At 37.2% G+C, this 26,316-nt stretch overlaps 4 protein-coding genes across 4 annotated transcripts; all 4 read right to left on the minus strand.

Annotated features, from left to right (window-relative positions):
* Positions 1 to 713: 713 nt before the first annotated feature.
* LOC113764881 (vacuolar sorting protein 39) lies at positions 714 to 10,170 on the minus strand. The gene is made up of 12 exons (XM_027308922.1): positions 9,511 to 10,170; positions 8,656 to 8,867; positions 7,927 to 8,058; positions 7,706 to 7,849; positions 7,500 to 7,612; positions 5,997 to 6,429; positions 4,776 to 5,105; positions 4,068 to 4,289; positions 3,431 to 3,673; positions 2,411 to 2,857; positions 1,469 to 1,567; positions 714 to 1,308 (listed from the first exon to the last, which is right to left on the minus strand). Exons 1-12 carry the CDS (start codon positions 9,956 to 9,958, stop codon positions 1,108 to 1,110), a joined length of 3,024 nt encoding a protein of 1,007 aa, XP_027164723.1. The 5' UTR covers positions 9,959 to 10,170; the 3' UTR covers positions 714 to 1,107.
* A 5,361-nt stretch (positions 10,171 to 15,531) lies between these two features.
* On the minus strand, positions 15,532 to 18,198 carry LOC113765406 (primary amine oxidase 1-like). Its single transcript, XM_027309570.1, has 4 exons — positions 16,948 to 18,198; positions 16,760 to 16,873; positions 16,081 to 16,622; positions 15,532 to 15,843 (listed from the first exon to the last, which is right to left on the minus strand). Exons 1-4 carry the CDS (start codon positions 18,073 to 18,075, stop codon positions 15,681 to 15,683), a joined length of 1,947 nt encoding a protein of 648 aa, XP_027165371.1. The 5' UTR covers positions 18,076 to 18,198; the 3' UTR covers positions 15,532 to 15,680.
* A 583-nt stretch (positions 18,199 to 18,781) lies between these two features.
* LOC113767010 (primary amine oxidase-like) lies at positions 18,782 to 21,828 on the minus strand. The gene is given in 6 exon segments (XM_027311183.1): positions 18,782 to 19,174; positions 19,262 to 19,800; positions 20,006 to 20,027; positions 20,029 to 20,117; positions 20,228 to 20,612; positions 21,008 to 21,828. Coding segments are annotated over 6 exon segments (2,073 nt in total). The 5' UTR covers positions 21,817 to 21,828; the 3' UTR covers positions 18,782 to 18,945.
* A 1,055-nt stretch (positions 21,829 to 22,883) lies between these two features.
* On the minus strand, positions 22,884 to 26,304 carry LOC113764988 (primary amine oxidase-like). The gene is made up of 5 exons (XM_027309036.1): positions 25,523 to 26,304; positions 24,421 to 24,805; positions 24,223 to 24,336; positions 23,503 to 24,041; positions 22,884 to 23,417 (listed from the first exon to the last, which is right to left on the minus strand). Exons 1-5 carry the CDS (start codon positions 26,302 to 26,304, stop codon positions 23,177 to 23,179), a joined length of 2,061 nt encoding a protein of 686 aa, XP_027164837.1. The 3' UTR covers positions 22,884 to 23,176.
* Between the last annotated feature and the right edge of the window lie 12 nt (positions 26,305 to 26,316).

Here is a 26,316-nt window from a genome sequence, read left to right on the forward strand (position 1 = left end):
AAATATGAATAAAAGAAAAGAAAAATAGAAAAACTCCAACTATCTCTATCTATAAAATTTTAATTGCTAGAATGTACAAGCCAAAAATAAAAAAGCTTTATGTGGTGAATCATTTATACTCCATTATTGACAAAAATAGAATTAACATAATACAAAGAATTCAAATTACATGTATATTTATTTTTCTTAACTTACTTATATTTTTCGTTTATAAAAATTATGATAATTGTGGTTTATATGGAATAGAATCATGAGTATACAATAATTTTGATAAAACATGATATTATCAATATTTGATATGTTAGTGTTCAAGATATAAATCAAAAAGTATTTGGTCCATGATTTCAAATTCAATTATAAGGGATATGTCAACTATATTGAAATATTTTGTCTCTTTTCATTTTATAAAATTTCTAAAAATAACTAATTTAAAAAGATAAATAACATAAAAATATTATATTATGATGTTGATGATCAAAATTTCATAAAAAAATATTTAGTATCTAAAGAATAATATATTTTAAGATATTACAATCACGTGCAAAGCACGCAAACTATTACTAGTTAACTAAAATGTTTGTTTGGAAGAGGAGGGGAAAAAAAGGAAAAAAAAAAAAAAAGACAATTGCTGGATTTATAGACATACCAACATCAATAATTGACTTCTGAGAAATGGAACACTTAGTGTGCCACTATAAATCTGGCACCATAACTTTTCTCTGAAGCAAGCTGTATGTTATACAACAAATATGCCAATGGCTCGGGAAACTTTACATCAGGCGCACAATTCCTCACGTCCCGGCAGACTTGCAAACATCAAAACCACTCATATTACAAGCACCTCACCATCCAGAAAACAAATCTCAATCTCATTACAAAAATGTACAACAAATAAATATAAGATGATAATAACCTTTATGTCACTCGTCTTTTTCTAACCTATGTAGCTGAATAAAGCACTCGCAGAAAAAATTCATGCTGACAGGAAATAGCACTGAATAAGAAAAATCCTCCTGAATGGCTAACTAGCAAAACATGAGCTCAGGATTCACTTGCTGTGCAGAGTGCGTTGATATATACAGTTCATACAAGACCATATTCTTGTGGTCATCTCTTCCGCGCTGATGACCCTTTTGACACGGCCTTCATATTCTGTGAATCCTTAAAGCAGCCAAAGTGCACAATGGTCTTACCATTTGGAAAGACTGCAAAGACACTAGTCCCTATTTTCTTGTGGCAAAGAGAACACATGCTGTCACCAGTTATCTTCACAGCTGTCTTCCTTTGCTCGTAGAGCTCATCTTTCACCTAACTCACAGCATGAATTACTTAATAAAGCACTGAATTATGAGCAAATCAAAGATAAGTTCAGTGTCTTTCTGAGCAAATGAAAACCATATTGTCTTCATAATACATAATAGCCAATAACAGCTGTACTACAGGACTAATCTCTGTTGAACAAACATACCTGTAGGTTTTCACTCTCTCTTAGACTCTTGATCACCGAAAAATTTCTATATGCTTCACTTGATTTTCTGAGAAGAGGTCCGAGAAAAGGAAGCAAGTTCTGCAATTCCACGAACAAATTTAGACACTAACATTACAAAAGCTAGCACACAAGAGAGATATTTATAGACAGTTTTTTGCATTGAGCCCCATAACATTCAGATGCAAAAGATATCCAATTAAACAAACAAATCTTCAACTGATTCATGCCCTACAGAGAGTGCGATACACGAAGTTACAAATTTTACAACCATGCCATGGCTTGCCCTTTATATGTGAAATGCCAACAGGATAAAGACGTGCCTTGCAGAAAAAGCATAGTTCCCACAAAAGATAAGCCTAGAAACTAGGGATTCTGCACCCACTTTCTAAGTTTCTTCTTGTTTCCTGTCTTAATGGCAGGTGGTCTGATGGTCGAGCGGAATGGATTGTGTTCTTTCTACTTGGTAACTCTGTTTACAGCTTGATATATCTAATAGATTAAATGCCTAGCATGAGGTGTCCTTCCAATGAAATTAAGCAGCAGAAAATGCATTTTTGTCCATAATTAGCAGCAGAACTTTATTTTGAAAATGAGCAGCAACCTAGTTTATATGATTCAACAGATTCAAGCTGAATAATGTAATTAAGAAATCATGCATTAAAAATATGCTGGTGAGATCTCTAAAGTTTAATGTCCAGGGGATAGTGGAAAATCTCCAGCCATCTACAAACTGCCTAGTGCCTAGAAAATACAGAACTTGCATAAGCTGCAGGTGCTGCCACTTTTGTTCATTCCTTCCTTCTAAGTTTGCTTTGAGGAAAGTAATACTCATTGAAACAAGAACTACAACCTTCATCACATTTGTAAAGAAGAATGTCATACACACACTAACTTAAGGTACTCTACAGCAGAAGCTGTTACCTGTAGCTTAGTCTCCTTGGGCAGCAATTTTAAAGCCTGTCCTCCATGCATTCGATCCCACCTTCGGCTCAACAGATCAAGGACCTGATCTAGCATGATAGTAGAAGCTCCTTCTTCAACTGCATCATCTGCATCACCATCACTCCTTCCACTGTCAGTGCTGCTAGGGCTGATTCGGCTGTCCTCAGCACCCTCAATCGCTGCAATTTTTTTAGATGCTCGTCCTTTTGTTTTAGCCAAAGGCCCAGGTCCAATCTTTGGAATACCAGGGCTCTGAGACACTACCAAATTACTGATTCTCTTTTCGAAGTTTTTTATTGTCTTCTGTGGATTCAGATAGATTTGCAGTAAAGTAAGGTATATGCCATAAGGCTTTCCTGATTGTTGATTGAGTCCAGATTCATACACCCGATCACAATAAGCCAATGCCAACTCAGGAACATGCAGCTACAATAACAATTTTGAGAAAATAAGAAAGAGGGAATGAAGAGGGATATGACAAAATGAAAGTTTATAAAGTTACATAATTCAATCGGCTCTTAAAGAACCCAACACTCACATGCTGCACTACATGAACCAAGTTGTCTTGCTAAATACGGTGAAAACATGCATAAGCACCTCAGTTTTTGGCAAAAAAAAAAGAAAGCAGAATTGAATAGGTTATTAGTCCAAACTCACAAAGCCAATAAACCAGTTAATTCCAGTTCATGAAACCAGAAACTAAAATTGTTGCTTAATAAGCTACAGGAAGGCAGGCTTGTTCAGGGTTTTGTCTAGACAATTACTACCTTTGAGGCCTCAATTGAATGCTCCAAACTAGTCAGCACACTATTAGGTCAGAAGAACGGATAAGCAGACCATCAGGTCTAAAGGTCACAAGGCGAGAGAGTATACTACAGCTTTTCTACATGGATAATTGGATGACTAAAATTATAAGCTGGCTAGGGAAAGAAATAACGGTTGGAGACAAATAATGGAATAAATATTTAGTAATGAATGTAAATGTAACTCATGAAGTACCTTATGAACATAAATAGACAGTGCAAGTTCATGTTGATTCATTTTTCCCAGAAGGATGGCACGCTCTTCATTCAATGCATCTGGTGGGAGTCGCTTTAACAATACCTCGGGATTATATCCAGAGATGTTCTCCAAGGCAGACAACAACTTCTTCCTCCGAGGGGTGTATGATTTCTCATCCCACTTTCCTTGAGCATTAAGATCCGCATACCAATCAAGCACTTCCGAAAGATAAATTTGCACCTAACAAATATGATACTAGGCATATTAGTTAATAGTGTAAAAGCAGACATTTATCAATAAACTCAGGCATTGCTTTGCTAACATAAGATGGTAGTAGCATTTACTGCAGTTAGTAAGATTATGGATTCTTGTCAATAGGTCCACACCCAACTATTCAAGAAAAAAAAAATCCAAACGCATTGATCAATAGGGCAACTCTGCCTAGGAAACATCTGTATTTGTTATCATTGTTGGTGAGATACAAGCCACACCACTCCAGCGTGATGTGCCTGATCAGCACTAAACCACATAAATTAATTACCCAAAGTGAGGCTGGGGCAATTAGATCGACTAGCTCATCAATTGAAGATACTTATAAAGACATACTTTTCAAGAAATCCAAAAATTGATTTACCATTTCATTCTGAAGACTTCCAGAGATTCCATTTTCATTCATTGCAAGCATGTGTTCCAAATATGTCGCCTGCATGTCTGGAGCATGCTGCTTTAAGTAAGAGTTAACCAAGTCAGCAGGAATATTTCCAGACAAGAAGAGGTCAATAGTTTGTGCCGGACAACTTTCAAGAACTAGCATTGAGAACTCCAGAACAAGCATTGGTTCAGTTCCACAAAGAGGCTGCAATAGAAAGTTCCACAAGTATTAATTTAATTCAGTTCCAGAGTAGGCGCATGAGATATCAAATAATATTTGTTTCTTAGAACTTCCATAATAAAGTTCAGCACATCTACGTCATACCAATAAAGGAATATAGTATAGCAAATTATACTAGTTTGTATGTAATGATTGGAGGAAAAGATTGATGGGTAAAAATCATATAAAGTTTAAATGTTCAAGGCTTCAAATGAAAAGTTAGGATCCAATCTAATAACTACAAACATTTGACGAATCAGAATCTTCTATTGATAACAGTAAAAGAAAACACAATCAAACAGATATTTAAGTTTCATTTGGGTTTGGCAACTATGCTTTCTATGTGGTCATCTAAAACATTAGAATTGGATATGCAGAGCAAATTGTAAATTTAAATGCTGAACTTAGAAATAATTTGACATCAAGATTGAAAGAAACAAATAACAGTGTGAAGCCATTAGTTAAACTTACTTTAAGATAATCTATAATCATCTCAGGCTTGAACTTTTGGGACAGTTCCATCCGCGGTTGCTCTGACTTCGATTCTTCAACTAATTGATGAAGGAGTTTAAGAGCCTCACGATGCATAGCGTTCCTTTTGTAAAGTTCTAACAAACCAACATACTGATTCCATTTCTGCAAAAACTCCTCACAAATTTTTACATCACAGTAGTTGAGACCTTTTAATAATTCCACAGCCGATGAAGACTGTCCCGTTAAAATCAGAGCTTGAAGCAGCGCAGTATCCAGTATTGCTGCCAAATCTCTAGCAACTGAGCTGATGGGGACATTACCTCTGCCCTAAGAGGTCAAAGAAGTTAGAATTACAGCGCGATATTTTTCCTCTTTTGATGTTGTGGCCCAGCATAGGTTCATAACTATTTTGACTAACACAAAGCAATCGACAAGATGCTATTAAGTATTGTATATAGGGAGATAAAAGCTACACTTGTAGGAGTCACCAAGAATTAAAGGAAATATTTAAAGATACAAAGTAACACTTTCAATTTTCTACGTCATAACTGTTCTCCAAGGTCTACAATACATGGGCTTCTTAGGTGAATAATAGAATTCTAAGTTTGTCTTACATTCTATATACTGTAGCAAACACAATATGTTTTTGATCTAAAATCTCAAATTCACAAACAATTATTTCCTTAATTTTTAGCCACTCAAAAGAGAGATAGTTGCAATATCCTATGCCTCTAAAATTTAACTACATAAAAGAGAAAATTTGTAAAATTTCAAAGAATTTGAACTCCATAACATTGAATTTTTTTCTAAAATCACATAACAGGATATGCTTTATGCTGCATATCATGTACAATGCTTCCAATTGTGATTCTAGGAAATATTTGGCCATTTTAAAGGTGATGAAAGCTTATAGGTCCACAATAGAATGGGACTTTCGCATTACTCTTAGTTTTGGATGGCTGAGAAACTAAAATTATCAAACCATATCCTGTCATTTCATCACCCTTTGCAACACTTCAAAAGGGCCCTACAAAGCACAGACTTGCTCTAAACACTTCCATAAGTGAGCTTGTAGTAATACAAGTTCTGGTTGATCAAAGATTGCACGTATGCTTTTTACACAGAAAGTTGAAAATTCTTAGCACTACATAAGCCACAGATGAAACTCTGACTGCAAGTCTGATTAATGTATTCATAGAAGATAAAGCAAAAGCTTACTTTGCTTGCTTTTTTAGCCCGAGTACTTCCATAAGAAATGAAGTTGCTTCCAACTGCATCTAATACCACCTCCTCAGTTCCCTCAGCTGCAGCTTTTTCTATAATACTATACCTCTTTTTCTGCAAAAACTTAATAAGAGCCATGAGAGTATTGTGGCTTATTTTCTTGGATTCTATATCAGCATTCTCATCAGACTCCAGCAAATGAGAAGGTGGAGAATCCATATCATCCGACATGCCAGAAGAACCTCTTGAGAGATACGAGGCATCTCCGGTAACATCAAGAAACTTCTCTGGCTCAGGGATTAGGGATGATTTTGGAAGAACAACATATGGATACAAAGAAAGCACATGAGTAATTTCCACTTGAGAAGCTAGGAAGTGTTCCATGGCCTCCTCATAGCACCCATTCTCAAACAAATAGTGTGCATACCTGCAGAAAAGGTGCATATCATGACAAATAGATTGCAGAATAAGGAAATGAACATATCTGTGTTGTTTACTGCAAAGGCTACCAGGAGAAATTCAACAGCAATCCAGCCTCTGAAAACTCACATTGGAACATATGGGACACATTCAAGCACTAAGGCACCTCAAATCATTTTTTCCAAAAAGTATGATAAACTAATCAGACAGTCCATAATGTGTTTGACAGATCTGAGATAACAAATGCCCTTATAGGGCCTCCACTTCCAGATAGACTGGCATACCAGGAAGCATTAGTAACATAAAGTGACGACCAAAAAACCAAAGGATTCTACGTTACTTCAAGTTAATTATGTTTAAATGGATGCCATCCAAGAAAAGAGGGACTGGAAATTCTAAAAGGGAGAGAGTAAAGTTCATGGACACACATTGTACCATTAAAGATGTCATTCATAAGAAATGTATTATCATCAACCCCAAGTTTGTAAGACAAACTATGCTGCATCTTGAACTTATAAATTATTTTACAACAGTATTAGTAATAGGGCAATAAGCTGCTTCATTAGAAATTTTAGGCTTTTTGTAAAGGCACCCCCCTTTTTTCTTTTTTCTTTTTTTTTTTGGTGGAAAAAAGGGTTCATTCCCTCTCTCCAGAGAAACCTTGTAAAAATAGTCTCATAAGTCTGTTCACCCTGAACCTCAAAATTTCATCAACTCAGACAATGATAGCCAGCACAAACGAGACTTATTCCAGAGAAATATCCAGACCCAAGTTCAACTTTCCAGTCCTCAAGCAAGACTTTTTTAGAAACTAGTAGAACTTCATTGCTCTAATAGAACATAAAAATATAAGATAAACAGAGAAAAGAGCCAGACCACTAAGCTCCTTTCTAGAGAAGTCATGAATTGGCAATTAACAATGCCGTCATTAACATGTATTAATCAGCAGATCATGCTTGTATTCTGCACAATAGCATGTGTACATGATGAGTTCCGATTAAAGCTAACTATCTCACAAGTTCAGGATATGTGCTACTAGAGAGAGAAAGAGAGAGAGGGGGGGAGAGAGATGAAAACCTAATATGAATTGACTGCTCTTTTGCAGCTCGAAGGCTTGAATCTTCTGGTGGTAGTAATTTACATAAAGCCAATGCTTCCTCAAAATTGCCAGATGCAGTTAGTTGTACAATCTGCAAGAAAAGCAAAATATTAGACTGGAAATTCTGCTAGGATAGCAACAGACGTTACAGACAGAAAGACTTCTTCTTTAAAATGCTACATACCTGTGCACCAAGAGGAACAGGAAATAATCCATGAACAGAGTTGTCAAGTGCAACAATTATAGCACTATTACTTTGAAGGAGACGACGAACATTTCGGAGGACCACTGTCTGTATCAGTGGATAGGGGTCTCGCAGAGAACGTATCTGCATATCTCAGAGAGTTCAATGTGTGGATAACACTGTTTCTTTTTTGTATAAAATGACCTGAATATACAGGGTACCTCAACATGTCTTGGTAAGAGACCAATTGCATATGGCTTCTGAATGACAACAACTGCTGGTGCCTCTGACCAACAAATCCGGCCTTCTTGAAGAAGCTTCCCATTTTGGTCAACAAACACTCCAATGTTATCCTGAATGAACAATGAGTGACACAAGCTGTTTAGACCATAAAACCAGACAGATTCGAAATATATAAGAATTATAGATAGGCACAAGGAAAACCATTTAAGTTGAAGTTCTATTTTGATATGAGGATTCATGATACATGAAGTTTATCTAGCAAAAAATTGAAGTAGATTCATAACACACCAGGAAAAGTCACATAAAATTATCTCCTACAGTATCTATGTACCCATGTGTACATGGTAAACATCTGATATATGGAGTGAGACATGAATTGTCATTAAAGGAGGAATCTACACTAAATGTTTTGATGTTGGAAGTAAGAACTTAGCACTCTGAACAGTCCAACACAATCAAATGTCAGTATAATTTTAGCCTCTCTGCTGAAAAAGATGCTTAACCATTCAAGGGGTTTGCAGTACAAAGTTTGCATATTTGTTGTGCAGGTACAAAAAATGGTGATTACACATTTCCTCCATTTGCATACTTTTGGCTAATCAACTTTCTTACCAGATACATACTTCGTTAAATGTTTGTTACTCTCCTTGTACAGACTGTCAAAGCACAAGATGCAAAATTGGAACCTGTTGTCCTAATAGGTTTACCTTTCCTAGAAGAAGCTCCCCAGTTGGAAGAGAGACCACTAGAGGTGGAGCAATCCGCCCTGAAGGAAACACCTCAGACAATGCACCACTTGCTGAATTTAGTATCACATACTCTCTTCTAATCCCCAAACAGATATTCTCCCCACACCAAGCCATTGACTTCACTGTATCTGGAACACCAAATTCTTTCACCTCTATAAACCCCCTTCCGACTGCAGATAGAACAAAACAGAGGTTCATTCATATCACAAGTCATAAACGGGAGAAGGCTTAAACAAAAAGAGAAAACTGATAAAGAACGAAACTTGCATGCAAAAGGCTACTTCTTTCGCACCTAGCTTCTATATATTTACTTGTGTTGGTCGTATGCATACATAAATCTCCATTCATCAGCCTACGATACATAATCAAAGACAATTCAACAATTTTAAACAGAAGGAAACCAATATACTTAAAACAGATCCAATATGTCCCCAAAAACTAAAAACACCCCCCTCCCCCCTTAATTTTGCACTCGCCTTGCCCTTCTCTTTAATTGTTTTACTATTTCCCAATTTTTTCAAAGTAAAGACAAAATTTTTTTCCCTTGTAAAGCCAGTATACATAGAATATCCAGAGCAATGCACATACACATTCAGCACAAGCATAGAATCTAACAGTCTCAATACAGTTGTTCAATCCCATTTCCTTCTCTTGCATTCCCTAGCAATTGAAGCTATAAAAAACCAGTCTTTCATGAGTTTTAACTATTTAATCATCGAATACTAACACACAATTAGAGAATCAAATGTGGCATAGTGGTCTCCATTAAAGAAAAGGCACCAAAAAAACAGTTGGAAGTTGTGGCATAACTACCCTCATGCCTAAAAATACAAACTCTCTTCTGCCGGGCAAAGCACAAAAACCCTCGGCGATCATCCCACGAGTAAGCATTTGCCCCTTTCGCTTTCGTAATCACAGCCATGGTTTCCAAATTGGGCAACCGATGAAACGATATTGATTCCGAGAGCGAAAGCAAAAGCTCTCGCGAGCTGAGAGCTTCCATTGCGAGCATTGGCTTCTTCGAGAATCCATTAATTGTTCGGTCGAGGGCATAAGCCTCCTTTTTGAGCTCGTGCGGGTGGAAATCGGAGGAGGTAGGAGATCGGTCGGAAGTGGGACTGGAGGAGAATTCTGGACCGTAGATTCTGAGCGATCCATCGGAGCAGGCGAGCAGTAAATTCGAGCCGTAGGATTCGATTGCGTCGATTTTGATTGGGGAATTATGGACAAGCTGGAATGTATCATAAGCACTATGAACCATTGAAAAATGCTGAGAAATTCGGCAATTAATGGATTTATTAAAGAATGAATTTTCTTTTTTGCTTTTGGAAATTCGGATATTGCAGAAAGAATTTTGGGTTAGAGGAAGTGATGATGACGATGACGATGACGAGTGAGGACTGTTGCCTGAAGAAAGGTGGAGAGCAGAGGCGGGTATGTCCGTTTGCGTTTGTCTATGGTTTCAGAAGGAAGTTACGAATGCTTCCCCCAAAAAAAAAAAAAAAAGGGAAGTTACGAATGCAAGTTTATGGAAATAATAGGTATCAAAAATAAATTTGGACAAAAATCAGGGGTTGTACATGCAGTTTTCGAATCAGTTTTGATTCTACTATTTTGTTCACTTAAGGAGTTTCTACTCTTTTTTTTTTTTTTTGCCTAAACCACATTTGGGATGTGGGAATTATAACTTTTTCTTGCCTATTTTAGCCGGTCTGGGATATTTTTATTGTACCAAATCCAAATGTGGAATGTAATTACATGAATGTGGCGCCTAAGTTGAAGAATAGTGGGATACTGCAATTAGATTCTCTTAGCATGAATCAAGTTGATTGATAACTATTGTTGATACCAGTACATTGCTTAATTGCGACTCGCTTATTACTGTTCATGACTTTGAAAAGGTCGGTAAAAGGGAAGGAACTTTTAAACAGTTTCTTGCATTTCCTGCAGATACCCTACAAATGCAAAGCTACTATTGCTTTAACAGTGGGTTTCTTTCAAAGAAGTTTGCTGGCAGAAGCTCAAAACCACCGTGGATTCTTGTCCAATCGGGTGCCAAAGCACAATGTCTTTGTTTACAATTGGTCTGTTCGTGCTGGGTAACACAAAAGAGAAAATAGCTAGCCATGCATCAGATTCATTGACACAAAAAGTACAGTTTTTGCGATATATTGACTTGAACTTGCTACAAGAAGATAAATCGATTCAATAAGAAGGTTTTCCATTAGAAAGTTAAAGCAGAGAAAAGATGCCATGCTGATTAATGTCGCCAAGAAATGAATGTAAAGAAACTGATCTTGCTCCAAAATTACCTCCGCGTCCAAAATGCTAATCCGTCATCTCCCTGGCTTCTATCAACATAAAACCCTCCCCTCCAGCCCATCTTTCTGATTTGTTATTCCTGGTTACCCAAACTTGATACCTAGTATAACTGTATAAGCCGCCCGAATCTGTGGATAATCATCCTCAGCTAGCAGAGAAATGGCTGGCTGGCTGGGGATCAGACGATAACCTACATGATTTCCAATCTTTGTTTTCTTCCAATCAAGAAAGTGACCGGAGGGCGCCTGAAACACAAGTTTAAGGTTTGCTTTGCTGGAATTCCCAATCAAGCACATAATCATAATTTCCAACTGTAGACACCATTCTAACCGCTAAATTAACTTCTTGCTGCCCTGTAATTATCTGCAAAACCAGGAAAATCTTGACCACGATCATGAGCTTAGAATTGCATTTACTAATAGGATTTCTAAATTTACCACTCTTCCTGGAACACCAAGTTCTGTATGCCTTCAAGCAGGATTTCTTTCTCGTGGGTTTAGCATCTAGACAATGAGACCGCTGTATACAGTTAAAAATGCGTATCGCCCGATTTTAGTCCGGCACACCCGTCTGATGTGGAACGGTACGCAGCGCAGATGGTTAGTTGGTTACCGATACCGCAACGTCGAACCGTGCACTTAACCCTACCCTCCCTCCAAAAGAGGTTATAAAGAAAGAAGTTCTTCTTCTTTTCACTTCACATGTTCACCACTTAATACGCAGTTCAAGAACTTGGATGGTGAAGGTGCTTATGATTAGACGTGAGTTTAGGCAAGATATTTGCTATTTATGAACAGTGCCTAGCTGTTGATCACTGAATTAAAATGGTCAGCCACTTAAAAGAAAGACGAGTAATTTTCTTGTTCCGTTTCTTATTGGCGGATTGTGATTGTTGCGGACCATGACTTGATGTAGTGCCTTGGGGTATTCTCACCCTTTTGTTTTACCAATTATTGCACGCTAAGGACAATTTCTTTTGGTTTCTGTTAAAGACACCAGTCTTCACTTGATTGTATTTTCTAAAATTCTCATAGCCAACTCAAAGACAACTCAAATTCCCAGTTACAGGAGGACTTTCTTGCCGTATTCCATACTGAAAGACATGATTAAACAGCTGTTCGGTTCAATGCTGAGCTCAATTTGTACAGTTAAGACCATGTTGGCATTCTTTGCTGCATTTAAGCTGCTCAACTTTTCCAAGCGATTTCACTTTAAGTACCGGATTATGTCAAAGAAATTTGCAGACCTGAGCTCAAACCCACAGTTGATTGTGGGCATGATTGGAAAGTCTTCCTGGATCGGGACATGGTGAAGGCCTAGTATGTACCACAGTACAATGTCCTTGTTCTTTATCCCTCTATTCCTGCAAAAACTTAATAGGATGATTTAGTAATGCAACTAGTCTGACAACTAATAAACTACTCAAATGATGATAAGGATGTTTATCCTAATGTTAGCTCATATGCCTTAGGCATTTTGTTGGATGAGGAAACTCTTGTTCCTCCGTGTCATTGAACACGTGTTGTACATATGATCGGGTCTTTGCTCGAATTGTAAATTCTCTTTTTATAGATCAATGCAAGTAAACTAACATTTCGAAAAAAAAAAAAAAAAAAAACTACTCAAAGAAGGTTAGAAACGAAGCACTGCCTGAGGCTCCGTACAGCTAAGTTGTCATCTCCTCGGCTCTGATCAACGAATGTTCCTCCTGCCCATTTCTCAGATTTATTGTATGGTGTCACCCGGACGTCGTACTTTGCCAAACAAGTACGAATGCTTGGATAATCATCTTATTAGTTTTCTTGTTAGGATTCACTACTAACAGCTCCATTTTTTCTGCAACAATGACAATTCTGAACATTTATTCTTTTTTTTCGCAACGATAACATTTCACTTGAGTGTCAAATGCAGTTAAGTCAAGTGGGGTTCCATTAATTGTACTTGAGCTCTATTTGAAGTAAAATATTCAAGTTTATCAAATGAAATAAAATTCATTATGGAATGGAAAAATCGTTTAAAACATCTCTCACATTTCGCCAAATAAATTCTTTCATTCTTTACTTTAAAAATGATAACTTTTCATCCTTTACTTTAATATTCTTAGTTTTCTTGCTAGAATTCACTACTGACAGCTCTATTTTTTCCGCAATGACAACAATTCTGAACATTTTTTTTTCCAACTATAACATTTCACTCGAGTGTCAGGTGCAGTTAAGTCAAATGGGGTTCCATTAATTGTACTTGAGCTCTATTTGAAGTAAAATATTCAAGTTTATCAAATGAAATAAAATTCATTATGGAATGGAAAAATCGTTTAAAACATCTCTCACATTTCGTTAAATAAATTCTTTCATCCTTTACTTTAAAAATGATAACTTTCCATCCCTTACATAATTAGATCGGTAAAATTTAGTGCGATTGCCATCGATATTGGTACCTCTCACTGCAGCATTGCTGTTCCGAATGGCTCCCAGGTGGAGGACTTGAAGAACACCAGGAATCAGAAGCTCATGAGGTCATATGTAACATTCAAAAGTGACATCCCTTCAGAATGTGGAGTAAGCAATCAACTGGCTCATGAATATGAAATGTTATCTGGAGCCACAATATTCAACATATAACGTTTGATGATGTAATTTTTATTGTTTTTCAAATATGTAGTATCATTTTTTCAGATCTGTTCTTTGATACCTGTATATGTTTGATGATGTAATTTTTGTTATTAGTGCAGATTTTAATGAAATTATGATATTTTATAAAAAAAAAAAAAATATGAAACGTTTAATTGGTCGACTGGGCACAGGCCTAGTGGTATCCTCAAACAGGAGAATTGGAATTGAGGTGTTGATTCAGGGAACACTGAATTGAAACTCGTCAAATGTTGGTGGGTCTGTCCAATTGATTCTGCTATTGATGCACGAATGGAAAGGCAGCAGAAGAGGCACTTGAAAACGGATCAAAAGGTTTACAATATTATCTGACTAGTTTATTTCTCGTGTATTTACACGGATCATTTTGCATTCAATAGCACAACTAGAAATTGTAACATGAATTTTAAAAATCTAAATGTTCATTTAATAGATAAACTATTTTTTTGGCTCAATATTTTAAAAGAGTTTGAGAATGAAAAAAATAAAATTTTTCTTTCACGTTGGGCTAATGGAATTGAATTAATGGCATTGAGTAATAGGCTAAAATTAAGGAATTAACCAACGGAAAAAAAAGGTCAAATTTCAAAGCATTAACAAAAAAACATATAACAAAATCCAATAATAGGAGCAAGGAAAAAAGAGTAATAGGAGTAATGATATGAAAGAAAATTCCAAGGGGAGAGATGGGTTGGTTGGTATAGAGATAGAGAAATATCAAATAAAATACAATAAATTTCGTAATGGCCTTGTCATTAATAATGGGATTGAATTAATAATCAAGTCAAATAATAGGAGCAGAAAAATAGAAAAAAAAATGTGACTAATTATAAATTTTCCTAATCACAATAAAAGAAAGAATCTTGTGATTGAGAAAGAGAATTAAAATCATGGATTGATTGATTGACTAATTGATTAAATATGAGGACAAGTATAATTGGCAAAAACATAGAAAAGTAAAAGAGTAATATATTGATTGGAATTTAGAGAATATAAAGATATAGTAATAAATAATACAAAAAATGGTAATAAATAATTGGAATGATAGGAAAAATGAAAGTTTGCCTAAATTTTGATAATGATACTAAATGCTCGAGCCAATAATATGAATAGAGAATTAAAAAGGAAAGGTCCGAGCTGATTGGGAAAAAAAAATCAAGGCATAATTAATACAAATGCATATAAGGTAAGTAATTGATGATTGATTGAAATTTTCTATAAACAATAAAGTGAAAAAAAACTGTAAATTAATTGTTACCAAAAAAGAAAAAGAATGCAATCTACCAAAAAAAATATAAACAAACATAAAATGTTTTTTGCCAAATGGCAAGATGTTAGGACGTTTACTTTGTAAAATGTAGATATATCCAACTTATGATAGAGAATTAAACATTGTTTCATTTTATGTGTGTGATTTTTTTTTTTTTGTTTTTTTAGTTTAAGTGGGAGGGCTCATGTCGGGACTTTTCACTTACACTGCTTCCCGAACCACTCAACTCATTCCATTGGTAATTCAAATCAGTTTTGATTATGCTATTTTGTTGACTTAAGGACCTTCTACTTTTTTTTTTTTTTGGGTCTAAACCACGTTTGGGATGTGGGAATTATCCTTGCCTATTTTAGCGGGTCTGGGAATTTTTGTTGTTGTTGTACCAAGTGTGGAGTAATTACATGAATTTGGCATCTAAGTTGAAGAATAATGGGATACTGCAATCAGATTCTCATATAGCATGAAGGCTTGTTCCAGTTCTTTGATAACTATTGTTGATAGCAGATGCTTAATTGCGACTTGCTTCTCGTGCCAAACATTCACATGATATATAAGTATTTACTACAAATGCATATATTGAATGGTATCCGTCAATAGCGCAAGGAACTTTGATTTTTAATAATTCAAAAGTACTTGAAAAGCTATCTAATACCATGAGATTTCTATTCATGACTTTGAAAAGGTCGATAAAAGAAGGAACTTTGATTTCTTGCATTTCCTACAGATACCCTACAAATACAAAACTACAATTGCTTTAACAGTGGATTTCTTTCAAAGAAGTTTGCTGGCCGAAGCTCAAAACCACCGTGGATTCTTGGCATAACTGGAAAATCTTCTTGGCAGGGAATGTGGTGGAATCCAATCGTGTGCCAAAGCACAATGTCTTTGTTTACAATTGGTCTATTCCTGCAGGGTAACACAAATGAGAAAATAGCTAGCCATGCATTAGATTCATTGACGCAAAAAAGTACAAATTCTTCAGGACAGATTTTGCAATATATTGACTTGAACTTGCTGCGAGAAGGTAAATAAATTCAATAACTTAAGGTTTTCCGTTAGAAAGTTAAAGCAGAGAAAAGATGCGATGCTGATTAATGTCTTCAAGAAATGAATGTAAAGAAAATGATCGTGTTCCAAAATTACCTCCGCGTCCAAACTGCTAACCCGTCATCTCCCTGGCTTCTATCAGCATAAAACCCTCCAGCCCATCTTTCTGATTTGTTATAGCTAGTTACCCACACTTGATACTTAGTATAGGCCGCCCGAATCTGTGGATAATCATCATCAGCTAGCAGAGAAATGGCTGGCTGGCTGGGGATCAGCCGATAACCTACATGATTTCCAATCTTTGTTCTGTTATTAGGATTGACAAATAGGAGTTCAGCAGGTTCCCAACCTAGTTGAATCCTAGCATCAGTTTCCGTTTTAACTGTTTCTTTGACTACTTCCCAGTAACTCTTCCTTAGTGAAAAGTGCTTGTCCTTCACCCTTTTGGTCCTTAATTTTGCTTTCATGAAGGAATTATTGATACTATCGACATCAAGGTCAAGATAGTATGTCAAGAAATGATCATGGTAGTTACCGACAGTATTTTCAGCCACCAGGGTCCCATAAATATCCTCAGTTATCTGGTGACTAAAGATGTAGGGCACTGGCTTCATTTCCAGCACGCCTGTAAGACTGACCTGGATTCAAGGTAAATAATATTGGCAGAAATTAGTTGCATTCATAAGGTGCGCTATGACTCCGCATATTAATTAGTCACAATTCCAATCAAGAAAGTGACTGGAGTGGGCCGAAACAAAAATCTAAGGTTGCTTACCCCAACTTTGATGGACCCAGATTGCTGGAATTCCCAATCAAGCACATAATCATAATTTCCAACTGTTGACACCATTCTAACCACCAAATTAATTTCTTGCTGCCCTGTAATTATCTGCAAAATTAAGAAAATCTTGAACATAATTGTGAGCTTAGAGTTGTATTTACTACTAGGATTTCTAAATTTACCACTCTTCCTGGAACACCAAGTTCTGTATGCCTCCAAGCAGGATTTCCTTTGTCTTGCTCAAAAATGCAGATGGCTCTAGGGATTGAATGTGCCTTTCCATCAACCCCTGCCAAGTATCCATCCATATATATGGCATTTCCTGGACAATCAATCAGTGGAACAAGAGTGTTGGCAGAGTGGCCAAAACCAAATTCACCAACGTCCATGAAAGTCCTGTAATACCATTCAGTGGTAGGATCCATGTATGGAACAAATGTCTCTGACACATGGCCTCTATAGAGAACATCCCTGAACTTGTTTCTTCCAGCATCGAAAACAGAAGCTGTTGATATAATTAGTCCAGCCCGAGCATCAAATGCTACATGGAATTTCCAGTTTGCCCAACGGACTACATTCCCAGTGATATTGGCATTTGTGTGTGTATCATTACAGGTGCCAGGTTTGGGTCTCTGACCTGACGATTGGAAATCACTACCTTCAGCTCTGGGGAGCAATGATTTTTTTCTGTCAACAAACTCAATAATTTTCATCGATTCAACATCGACAAGTATGCTCATTCCTGAAATGGGCCGTGCCCAAATGTTAGTAGTTCCACCACGGTAGAAGCATGAAAGCCTAAGAAGTCTTCTAGTTACAATCTCACCAAACCAGCCTGTGGTTAATGGCAAACATGTTACTTCTGACACATTTAGTCCCCTTTTTAAGATTGAGTCTTGAAAATGAGGATCCTTGGATGGTAGTCTGCTGGCTTGGAAAAATTCCTCACTGGCAAATGGAGGGTAACCATGGCCAGTGTAGACTTGGTCACACAAGATTGAACTAGTTGATAAATCTACAATCAGGTCATGACTCTTGCTGCTAGCGCGAACCACGACCCTGGCTCGACGATAAGGGAAAGATTCATCTTTCTTATGGGAAGACAACCACTTGAGGACATGATCTTTCTCTGGTTCTTCAAGGTCAACAAAATGAAAGGTTAAATTAGGAATGGAACCAAGGTGAGACTTATGAACTATAAGCTTAATTTGGTTGATCTCAGTTGGGCTGAGGGGATCTAGGGGGTGACATATGCTTGGCCAGGATAAGGAAATCAAGATAAAGGCAAAAACTGGAAGTAGTGTAGTCATCGGATATGCTTTGTCTCCAAAATTGGTGTAAAACTGGTGCTTTCAGATCCAACTACTGTTTGCAGATAAATAATAGGGGATAGATTCTTCTTCATACCATTGAAATTAATACTTTACATGATTGAGAGATCGTGTTATTCGTCTATTTTTCTCATGAAGGATATCCCAAGTAGTCTTGGTACGCCATGTTACATTATGACACATGCCTTACTAAGCAGGCAATGTACCATCAATTGCAATTAATGTGGAATAGAAAAATAGCAAAAAGTTCTTTTCTTGCGTTCAGGGTAAGTTCTTTTCTTGTTTTCAGGGCCAAGAATACTCGATTTTCTCTGCTTTTCTGGTTATAAAGGAAAAAGTTGTTCTTCTTTTCACTTCACAGGTTCACCACTTAACGCGCAGTTCAAGAACTTGAATGGTGAAGGTGCATATGATCAGATGTGAGTTTAGGTAAGACATTTGCTAATTATGAACGGTACCTAGCTGTTGATCACTGAATTAAAATGGTCAACCACTTAAAACAAAGACGCGTAATTGCCTTGTTCCTTTTCTTATTGTCAGATTTTGATCGTTGCGGTCCATGCGGACCATGACTTGATGTAGTGCCTTCGGGTATTCTCAACCTTTTGTTTCACCAATTATTGCACGCTAAGGACCATTTCTTTTGATTTCTATTAAAGACACTACTGTCTTCACGTGATTGCACTTTCTAAAATTCTCACAGCCAACTCAAATACAAGGAGAGTCCCAAATTTCCAGTTACAGCTGGACTTTATTGCCATATTCCATAATGAAAGACATGATTAAACAGCTCCAGTTCAATGCTGAATTAAGCAAATATGAGAGAAACTACTAGATCATGGGCTGAGCTCAATTTGTACAGTTAAAACCATGTTGGCATTCTTTGCTGCATTTAAGCTGCTCAACTTTTCCAAGCGATTTCACTTTAAGTACTGGATTATGCTCAAAGAAATTTGCAGGCCTGAGCTCAAACCCGTTGTTGACAGTGGGCATGATTGGAAAGTCTTCCTGGATTGGGACATGGTGAAGGCCTAGTGTATACCACAGTACAATGTCCTTGTTCTCAATTTCTCTATTCCTGCAAAAACTTAATAGGATGATCTAGTTATGCAACTAATCTGACAGTTAATAAACTACTCGAAGAAAGTCAGAAGTAAAGCATTACCTGAGGCTCCATACAGCTAAGGTGTCATCTCCTTGGCTCTGATCAACGAATGTTCCTCCTGCCCATTTCTCAGATTTATTGTATGGTGTCACCCAGACGTTGTACTTTGCGAAACCAGCACGAATGCTTGGGTAATCATCATTTGACAATAGATTATGTACAAATGACCCAGGAAGCAAACGGTATCCCACGTAGTTCCCCATCTTAGTTTTCTTGTTAGGATTCACTACTAACAGCTCTGCTGCACCTGAGCCCAGATTAATCCTTGCATCAGACTCAGTTTTAGCAGTTTCACTAACTGCTGTCCAGTAACTCCTCCTAGGAGACTTCTTGTCCATCACACGTCTTGTTTGCAACTTTGTCTTGATAAACGAATTATCATAACCATCCACATCTAGGTCAAGATGGAAATTCAGGAAATGATCGTGATAAGTTCCAACAGTATTTTGTGATACTAATGTGCCATAAACTTCGTCCCTTATCTGGTCCTTGTGGATGTATGTTGATGCTTTTATCTCGAGCAATCCTGACAATCCAATCTGTCCAGATAAAGCATTGGATCAGAACATATAAAAGAATTCCTGCAAACTGCTTGGTGCTTCAAGAGTGATCTTTTAGCACATTTCTGGTAGCTAGATTCAGAACTACTTTGTACCAAAAGAGAAAAGGTAAAAGGATTTCTGACTAACGTTGGAATACTGTAATTTAATATCAAATGTGCTCTTTCTAACTCTCATGACTTACATTGACTTTAATTGAGCCATTGCCTGAATTCCCAGTCAACAATGTAGTCATAGTTGCCTATAATTGACACCATTCTCACCACCAAGCTCACATCAGGTCTAACCTCTGTATACTGCAGAATGATCCCATTTTCAGTCAATTATGCAAGTCTTTAGCAAGGATAGTAGAGCACATGTAGCTTTCTGAATTGGAGAGAACATTCACATCAGAGAATCTGCTTACCACTTTGCCTGGAATGGCAGTTTCAGTATGGCGCCATAGTACATCTCCACCATAACGTTCAAAAACACAGATTACGTTATGAATTTTTGTGGGAGTTCCATTCTGTGAAATGTAGTAGCCATCAAGGAATGCTGCATTTTCAGGACAGTCTTTGGATGGAAAAAGTGATGTTGCACATAGACCAAACCCAAATTCACCGGCATCAAAATATGTCCTATAGTACCATTCTTCAGTAATGTCCATATATGGCACAAAGAGCTCTGAGACGAACCCTCTATACAGCACATCACGATATGCATCTTTATCATGGTCACGTACTGAAGCCAGTGATATAATTGGACCTACTCGCATGTCAAAAGCTAGATGGAATTTCCAGTCGGCCCATCTAGCATGAGATGAAATGTTATTTGTCAGAGCATAGATATTGTGGAATCTATATGTTTGCGGATCATAACTATCAAGTTCAATGAGCATGTATGAGGATTTGAGCCAGTGCAACTAATTGAAGGAAATCTATGAATTTCACGGAAATGAATATCAAAACTACAGCAAATCCCTAGGATTTTTCACTCAAAATCAACAAGAAATCACCTGCAGATCATGTTATGCAGACCTTCCTTTAATTGCTCTTTCTGCAGGTTAAAATGATCTATAAAAAGAGTTATGGCTGACTACTATTATCAGTTTCTACCTGTCAGTGTGAAAAATTTTAACTATTTCTCGATGTTAACATTCTTAATCCTAAACTTGCTGCTACTTTTTCAAGGAATGGAACCATACCTAACAATATGTCCATCAATGGTAAAACTTGGACCATGTGGCTGCAACATTGTTATTGGTTTTATAGGTGAACTAACAGGCTGCTTCTGCTTCACTTCTCTGTAATCTGTCCCATCAGCTTTTGGTACTGGAACAATCGCTCTATCCTGATACCCCGTAATCTTCATTTGATCAAGATCAACAGTGACTGTAATACCCTCTATAGGTCTCATGTACAGATTAATTGTGCCATCCAAATAATAACACGTAACTCTGATAATTCTTTTAGTCTTTTTATCTCCAAACCATCCAATTGTGTAACTTTGGCATACAACCTCTTCTTTCTTGAGCCCTCTCTTCTCAATTGATTTTATAAATGGTGAATAACTAAATGGTAATTTGTTGGCAGCAGTTTGCTCATCGAGAGTCAGCAAAGGGTAGCCATGCCCATCATGCACCTTGTTGGAGATGATTGCAGAAGCTGTCAAGTCAACAATGATTTCGTGATTTTGTTGGTTAATTCGTGCGAGAACAAAGGCTTGGCGACGTGGGACTTTTGCATTGTCATCTATCCATGCTAGGACAATTGGTTTATCTGGTTCAGCCAAGCCGACATAATGGTAGCTAAGATTGTGGCAGCTGGTTGAGCAAATTGTGCTCTTCAGTATTGTATGGACCTGTGTGAGCTCAGATGTAGAAAGGGCATCTAGTGGGTGCAATTGATGGCTAGAAATCAGGGAATGAGCGGAGAAAATGCAGATCAAGAAGAGGAGAACATTGAGGCCTGAAGACATTGCTGCTGCTTTAAGTTGGAAAATGAATGCCATCATCTCTACCAACCTAAAACCATATATATAATCTGCCGCATTCGTTTTTCAGTTGATATGACATTGATCTATGCTCGTTTTTGAGTGGTGCCAGTGGATTTGAAATCTATCATTGATGACAGTGTAAAGATTAGGTGATAAGGTCCAGGACCCAATTAGGCTTCAGTAGTCAAATACAGAATCAAGCTTAGATGGCTCTTTGGCAACTCTACAAAGCACGAGGCAAATTTCAACACACGACAAAATGATCAACCAATTACTTGGAGAACAGAAGATATTTTTAAGTTACAAACTCAAGAGTAAACTGTTTGAATGGTGCTGGTATCTCATTATAACTGCAACATGTATACTAAACAAAAATCAAGATCAGCTGCGGCTACTTGAATGATCACATGATAGGCATTATACATTAGTATCCTTCATGCGGTCAACAATAACTGCAACTAAGGAAAATGGGAAAAAATCAGTATATGTACGTAAATTACACTTGGAACTTAGTAGATGTTTGCAGTTTTCTAAAGTTGTGCGAACTCTGAATGCTATCCGTATAGAACAAAACTCAATAGGGAGTCAAAACAATGTAAAAGAACTTTTATGCACGTACAGCTTCAATTGAAAATGTTATATCCACTTTTCACTCTCACTCCGCTACAAGTAAGTTGTTGGAAGATTTTTTTTTTCAGACTACTGGAAAGGAAGGAATTATCTGGACCACTGCACTTGAGGTAGCCACTGAATGCCCCACAAAAAAATGTTGAGAAGAGCAAGGAACCGGAAAAAAGAAAAAGAAAAAGAAAAAAGGATGCACTGAAAAGAAGAAAACAGGTTTGGTGCGCGAAGAGGGTGATTGCAAGCTTAGAAGGAATATAGATTCAACAAACAAAGAAACCAGGAAGCTGCCACCATTTACCAGTGATAACGCTCCTTTAATGGAATACGTCGTTTGTCATAAGATTGCAGTTTGTCAGCCAAAATCATCATTAAAGTTGCACGTCCTGTGATAATGGTTCCTTTATTGGAATACTTCAAATGCATTATAAACCAACCTGGGATTAATCCAAGGTGTGCTAGCAATTTTTATAGGAATATACTGAATCTATCACTTGGATTCAAAATGACTGAACAAGGGATCCTACTTGGAGATTATCTTAATCTATATCTTGCGTCCTTGAAGTTGTACCATCCTCGTTTATTTCTGATCAAGGCACTGTCTTTATTTCATTGTACATTCTAAAACTTCTCAAAATGTTTGAGCTATCACTCAAGTTCAACTTACAGCTGAATCCAGTTCGTTCCACTCAAAGAAATTATCAGCACCTTAGCAGTTCTTTGCTAAAGTGAACCAATATGAGAAACCATCAAACTATGCAAGGGGATCAATATCTGCAGTTAAATTGTGTCGGCATTCCTTGCAGCATTTAAGCCACTTGACTTTTGCAAGCTGTTTTACTTTGAGTACAGGGTTATGCTCAAAGAAATTTGTAGGCCTGAGATCAAATCCATTGTTAATAGTGGGCATGACTGGAAAATCTTCCTGGTAAGGTACATGGTGAAAGCCTAGTGTATACCATATTACAATGTCCTTGTTCTCTATTTCTCTATTCCTGCAAAAACTTAATAAGATGATTTAGTTATGCAATTAATTTATTAGTCCATAAGGAACTCAAAAAGGTTAAAACGCAACAGTACCTGAGGCTCCATACAGCTAAGTTGTCATCTCCTCGGCTTTGATCAGCATATGTTCCTCCTGCCCATTTCTCTGATTTATTGTACGGTGTCACCCAAACATTGTACTTAGTGAAACCAGCACGAACTTCTGGGTAATCATCATCAGATAGTAAGGTATTAACAACTGATCCAGGAAGCAACCGGTATCCCACGTAGTTCCCCATCTCAGTTTTCTTATTAGGATTCACTACTAACAGCTCTGCTGCACCTGAGCCAAGATTAATCCTTGCATCAGACTCGGTCTTAGCAGTTTCACTAACCACTGTCCAGTAACTCCTCCTGGGAGACCTCTTGTCCATCACAGCTGTTGTTTGTAATTTTGTCTTCACAAAGGAATTAGCAGGATTATCCACATCTAGGTCAAGATGGAAATTCAGGAAATGATCATGATATGATCCTAATGTGTTTTCTGCTAACAGTGTGCCATAAACTTCCTCCCCTATCTGATCCTTGTACGTGTATGCTGCTGCCCTCACCTCTAGCAATCCCGTTAGTCCAATCTGTCAAAACAATATCAAATAACTTGTAAAGAGTTCACGCAATGGACCAAATGGTCAGTGCATCATTAAATTTTTTTTTTTTTATCACATTGACTGTACAACTAGAGGAAGAGTTCTGATGCAAGTTCTAGCCATTAAAAACTTGATGTGCTAAGCGCTCTTTTTAAATTCTGTAACTTACATTAACTTTAATAGTGCCAGTTTGTCTGAATTCCCAATCAACAATGTAGTCATAGTTGCCTTCAGCTGACACCATTCTCACTATCAGGCTCACCTCTGGTCTAACCTCTGTAAACTGCAGAACCCAGTTTGCGGTTAACTGGTAAAACACAAGTAGCTTTTGAAATGGATAGAATAATCACATTGGAAAATTACTCACAACTTTTCCTGGAATTGCGCCCTCAGTGTGCTGCCATAGTATATCTCCGGCATAACGCTCAAAGATACAGATTATGTTGGGAAGTTTTATTGGTGTTCCATCCTGTGACATGGAGTAGCCATCAAGGAATACTGCATTTTCAGGACAGTCTGACGATGGTAAAAGAGGTGCTGCACATAGACCGAACCCATATTCACCAGAATCAAAATATGTCCTATAGTACCATTCTTCAGTCAGGTCCATATATGGTACAAATAGCTCGGAGATGAATCCTCTATACATCACGCTACGATATTCATCCTTCTCAAGATCATATATTGAAGCCAATGATAAGATTGGACCAACTCGCATGTCAAAATCTAGATGGAATTTCCAATCAGCCCAACTAATATTCACCACAGAAATTAAAAATGTTATTCATCATTAGCAAATCCTAAATCATTATGAACCATTCAGTAATTACAAGAATTCATACCACTAAGACTAATATGAAGTTCAATGAGCAGATATGAAATCCTGCGTGAGTGCAACTCAATCGAAGGAAAAGCAGTATTTTCATGGACAGACTATCCAAAGTATAACAAAAATCAAGGACTTGTTAGTTGTTATACTAAAATCATTAGAACATGACTTTTACAGAAAAGTTACGGTGACCTTCACCTTCCTCTCCTATTTTGAGTAACATGACATCTATGCTATGATTAACACTAACATTCTACGAGTCATTATGTAGGTGAGGTGTAAGGGGTAGGGGGACAGTGGGAATGAACATGCTCGGCAAATTGTCATTGTTTTCTATAATTTTATTCTGTGCTAGCATTTTCAATCCTGAACTTGCTGCAACATTTTCAATGAATGGTAAGCATACCTAACTGTATTTCCATATACAGTGAAAATTAAATTTTCTTAAGTTAAGTAAAATATCATCTACATTATCACTGAGATACAAGTTATGATTAGTTTCCACTGTGTGTGCGTGTTTGCTGTGGCCTTGGGGAAATGGTCAGGTGGAGTACGTGATGTTCTAAAAAAAAATGCAATTGTTTCATATGCTAATGATGTTAATAACTCGCTGCTACACTTTTAAGTAAGGTAAGCATACCTCACCACATGTCCTTCTATGTTAAAACTTGGACCATGTGGCTGCAACATTGTTATTGGTTTTATAGGTGAACTAACAGGCTGCTTCTGCTTCACTTCTCTGTAATCTGTCCCCTCAGCTTTTGGCACTGGAACAATCAACCTGTCTCTGTAACCAATAATCTTCATCTCATCCAGATCAACAGTCAAGGTAATCCCCTCTATAGGTCTCATATACAAATTTATTGTGCCATCCAAATAGTAACACATTTCTCTGACAATCCTTTTAGTCTTTTGCTCTCCAAACCATCCAATGGTGAAGCTTTGACATATAACTTCTTCTAACTTGAGCCCCCTTTTCTTAATCGATGCTATGAAAGGTGCATAAGTAAGTGGCAACCGGTTAGCAGCAGTTTGTTCAGCAAAGTTCAGCAAAGGGTAGCCATGGCCATCATGGACCTTGTTAGAGATAATTGCAGAAGCATTCAAATCAACTATGAGTTCATGGTTCTTAAAGTTAATTCTTGCAAGAACAAAGGCTTGCCGAGGTGGAACTTTTGTGGAGTCTTTGTCAGACAGCCATGAGAGGACGATTGGTTTATCTGGCTCATGTAAGCCAACATAGTGGAAGCTAAGACTTTGGCAGCTGGTTGAGCAAATTGAGTTGTTCACTATAGTTTGGACTTGAGTGAGCTCAGATGCAGTGAGGGAATCTAATGGATGGATTTCATGATCTGAGCTAAGACAAAGAGCGGAGAAGATGCATAGGAAGATGAGCACACGAGTCAAAAGAGTTGAATACATTGCATTGGCACG

The sequence above is a fragment of the Coffea eugenioides genome, chromosome 3 (assembly GCF_003713205.1).
Source record: "Coffea eugenioides isolate CCC68of chromosome 3, Ceug_1.0, whole genome shotgun sequence".
In the NCBI taxonomy this organism is placed as follows: Eukaryota; Viridiplantae; Streptophyta; class Magnoliopsida; order Gentianales; family Rubiaceae; genus Coffea; species Coffea eugenioides.

Bases quoted from the DNA above. Each gene is read 5' to 3' on its own strand.
- LOC113764988 (XM_027309036.1), bottom strand. From the start codon at position 26,304: ATGTATTCAACTCTTTTGACTCGTGTGCTCATCTTCCTATGCATCTTC. The intron at 24,806-25,522 runs GTATGCTTACCT...GGTGAATATTAG, and splicing joins ATAGAAGGACATGTGGTGAG to TTGGGCTGATTGGAAATTCC. The intron at 24,337-24,420 runs GTGAGTAATTTT...TGGGTTCTGCAG, and splicing joins GCGCAATTCCAGGAAAAGTT to TTTACAGAGGTTAGACCAGA.
- LOC113764881 (XM_027308922.1), bottom strand. From the start codon at position 9,958: ATGGTTCATAGTGCTTATGATACATTCCAGCTTGTCCATAATTCCCCA. The intron at 8,868-9,510 runs GTAGTTATGCCA...TTCTATCTGCAG, and splicing joins TTGTATTTTTAGGCATGAGG to TCGGAAGGGGGTTTATAGAG. The intron at 1,568-2,410 runs GTAACAGCTTCT...GTGGAATTGCAG, and splicing joins CCAAGGAGACTAAGCTACAG to AACTTGCTTCCTTTTCTCGG.
- LOC113765406 (XM_027309570.1), bottom strand. From the start codon at position 18,075: ATGACTACACTACTTCCAGTTTTTGCCTTTATCTTGATTTCCTTATCC. The intron at 16,874-16,947 runs GTAAATTTAGAA...TTAATTTTGCAG, and splicing joins TTGGTGTTCCAGGAAGAGTG to ATAATTACAGGGCAGCAAGA. The intron at 15,844-16,080 runs GTAATTTTGGAA...GTTACCCTGCAG, and splicing joins TTAGCAGTTTGGACGCGGAG to GAATAGACCAATTGTAAACA.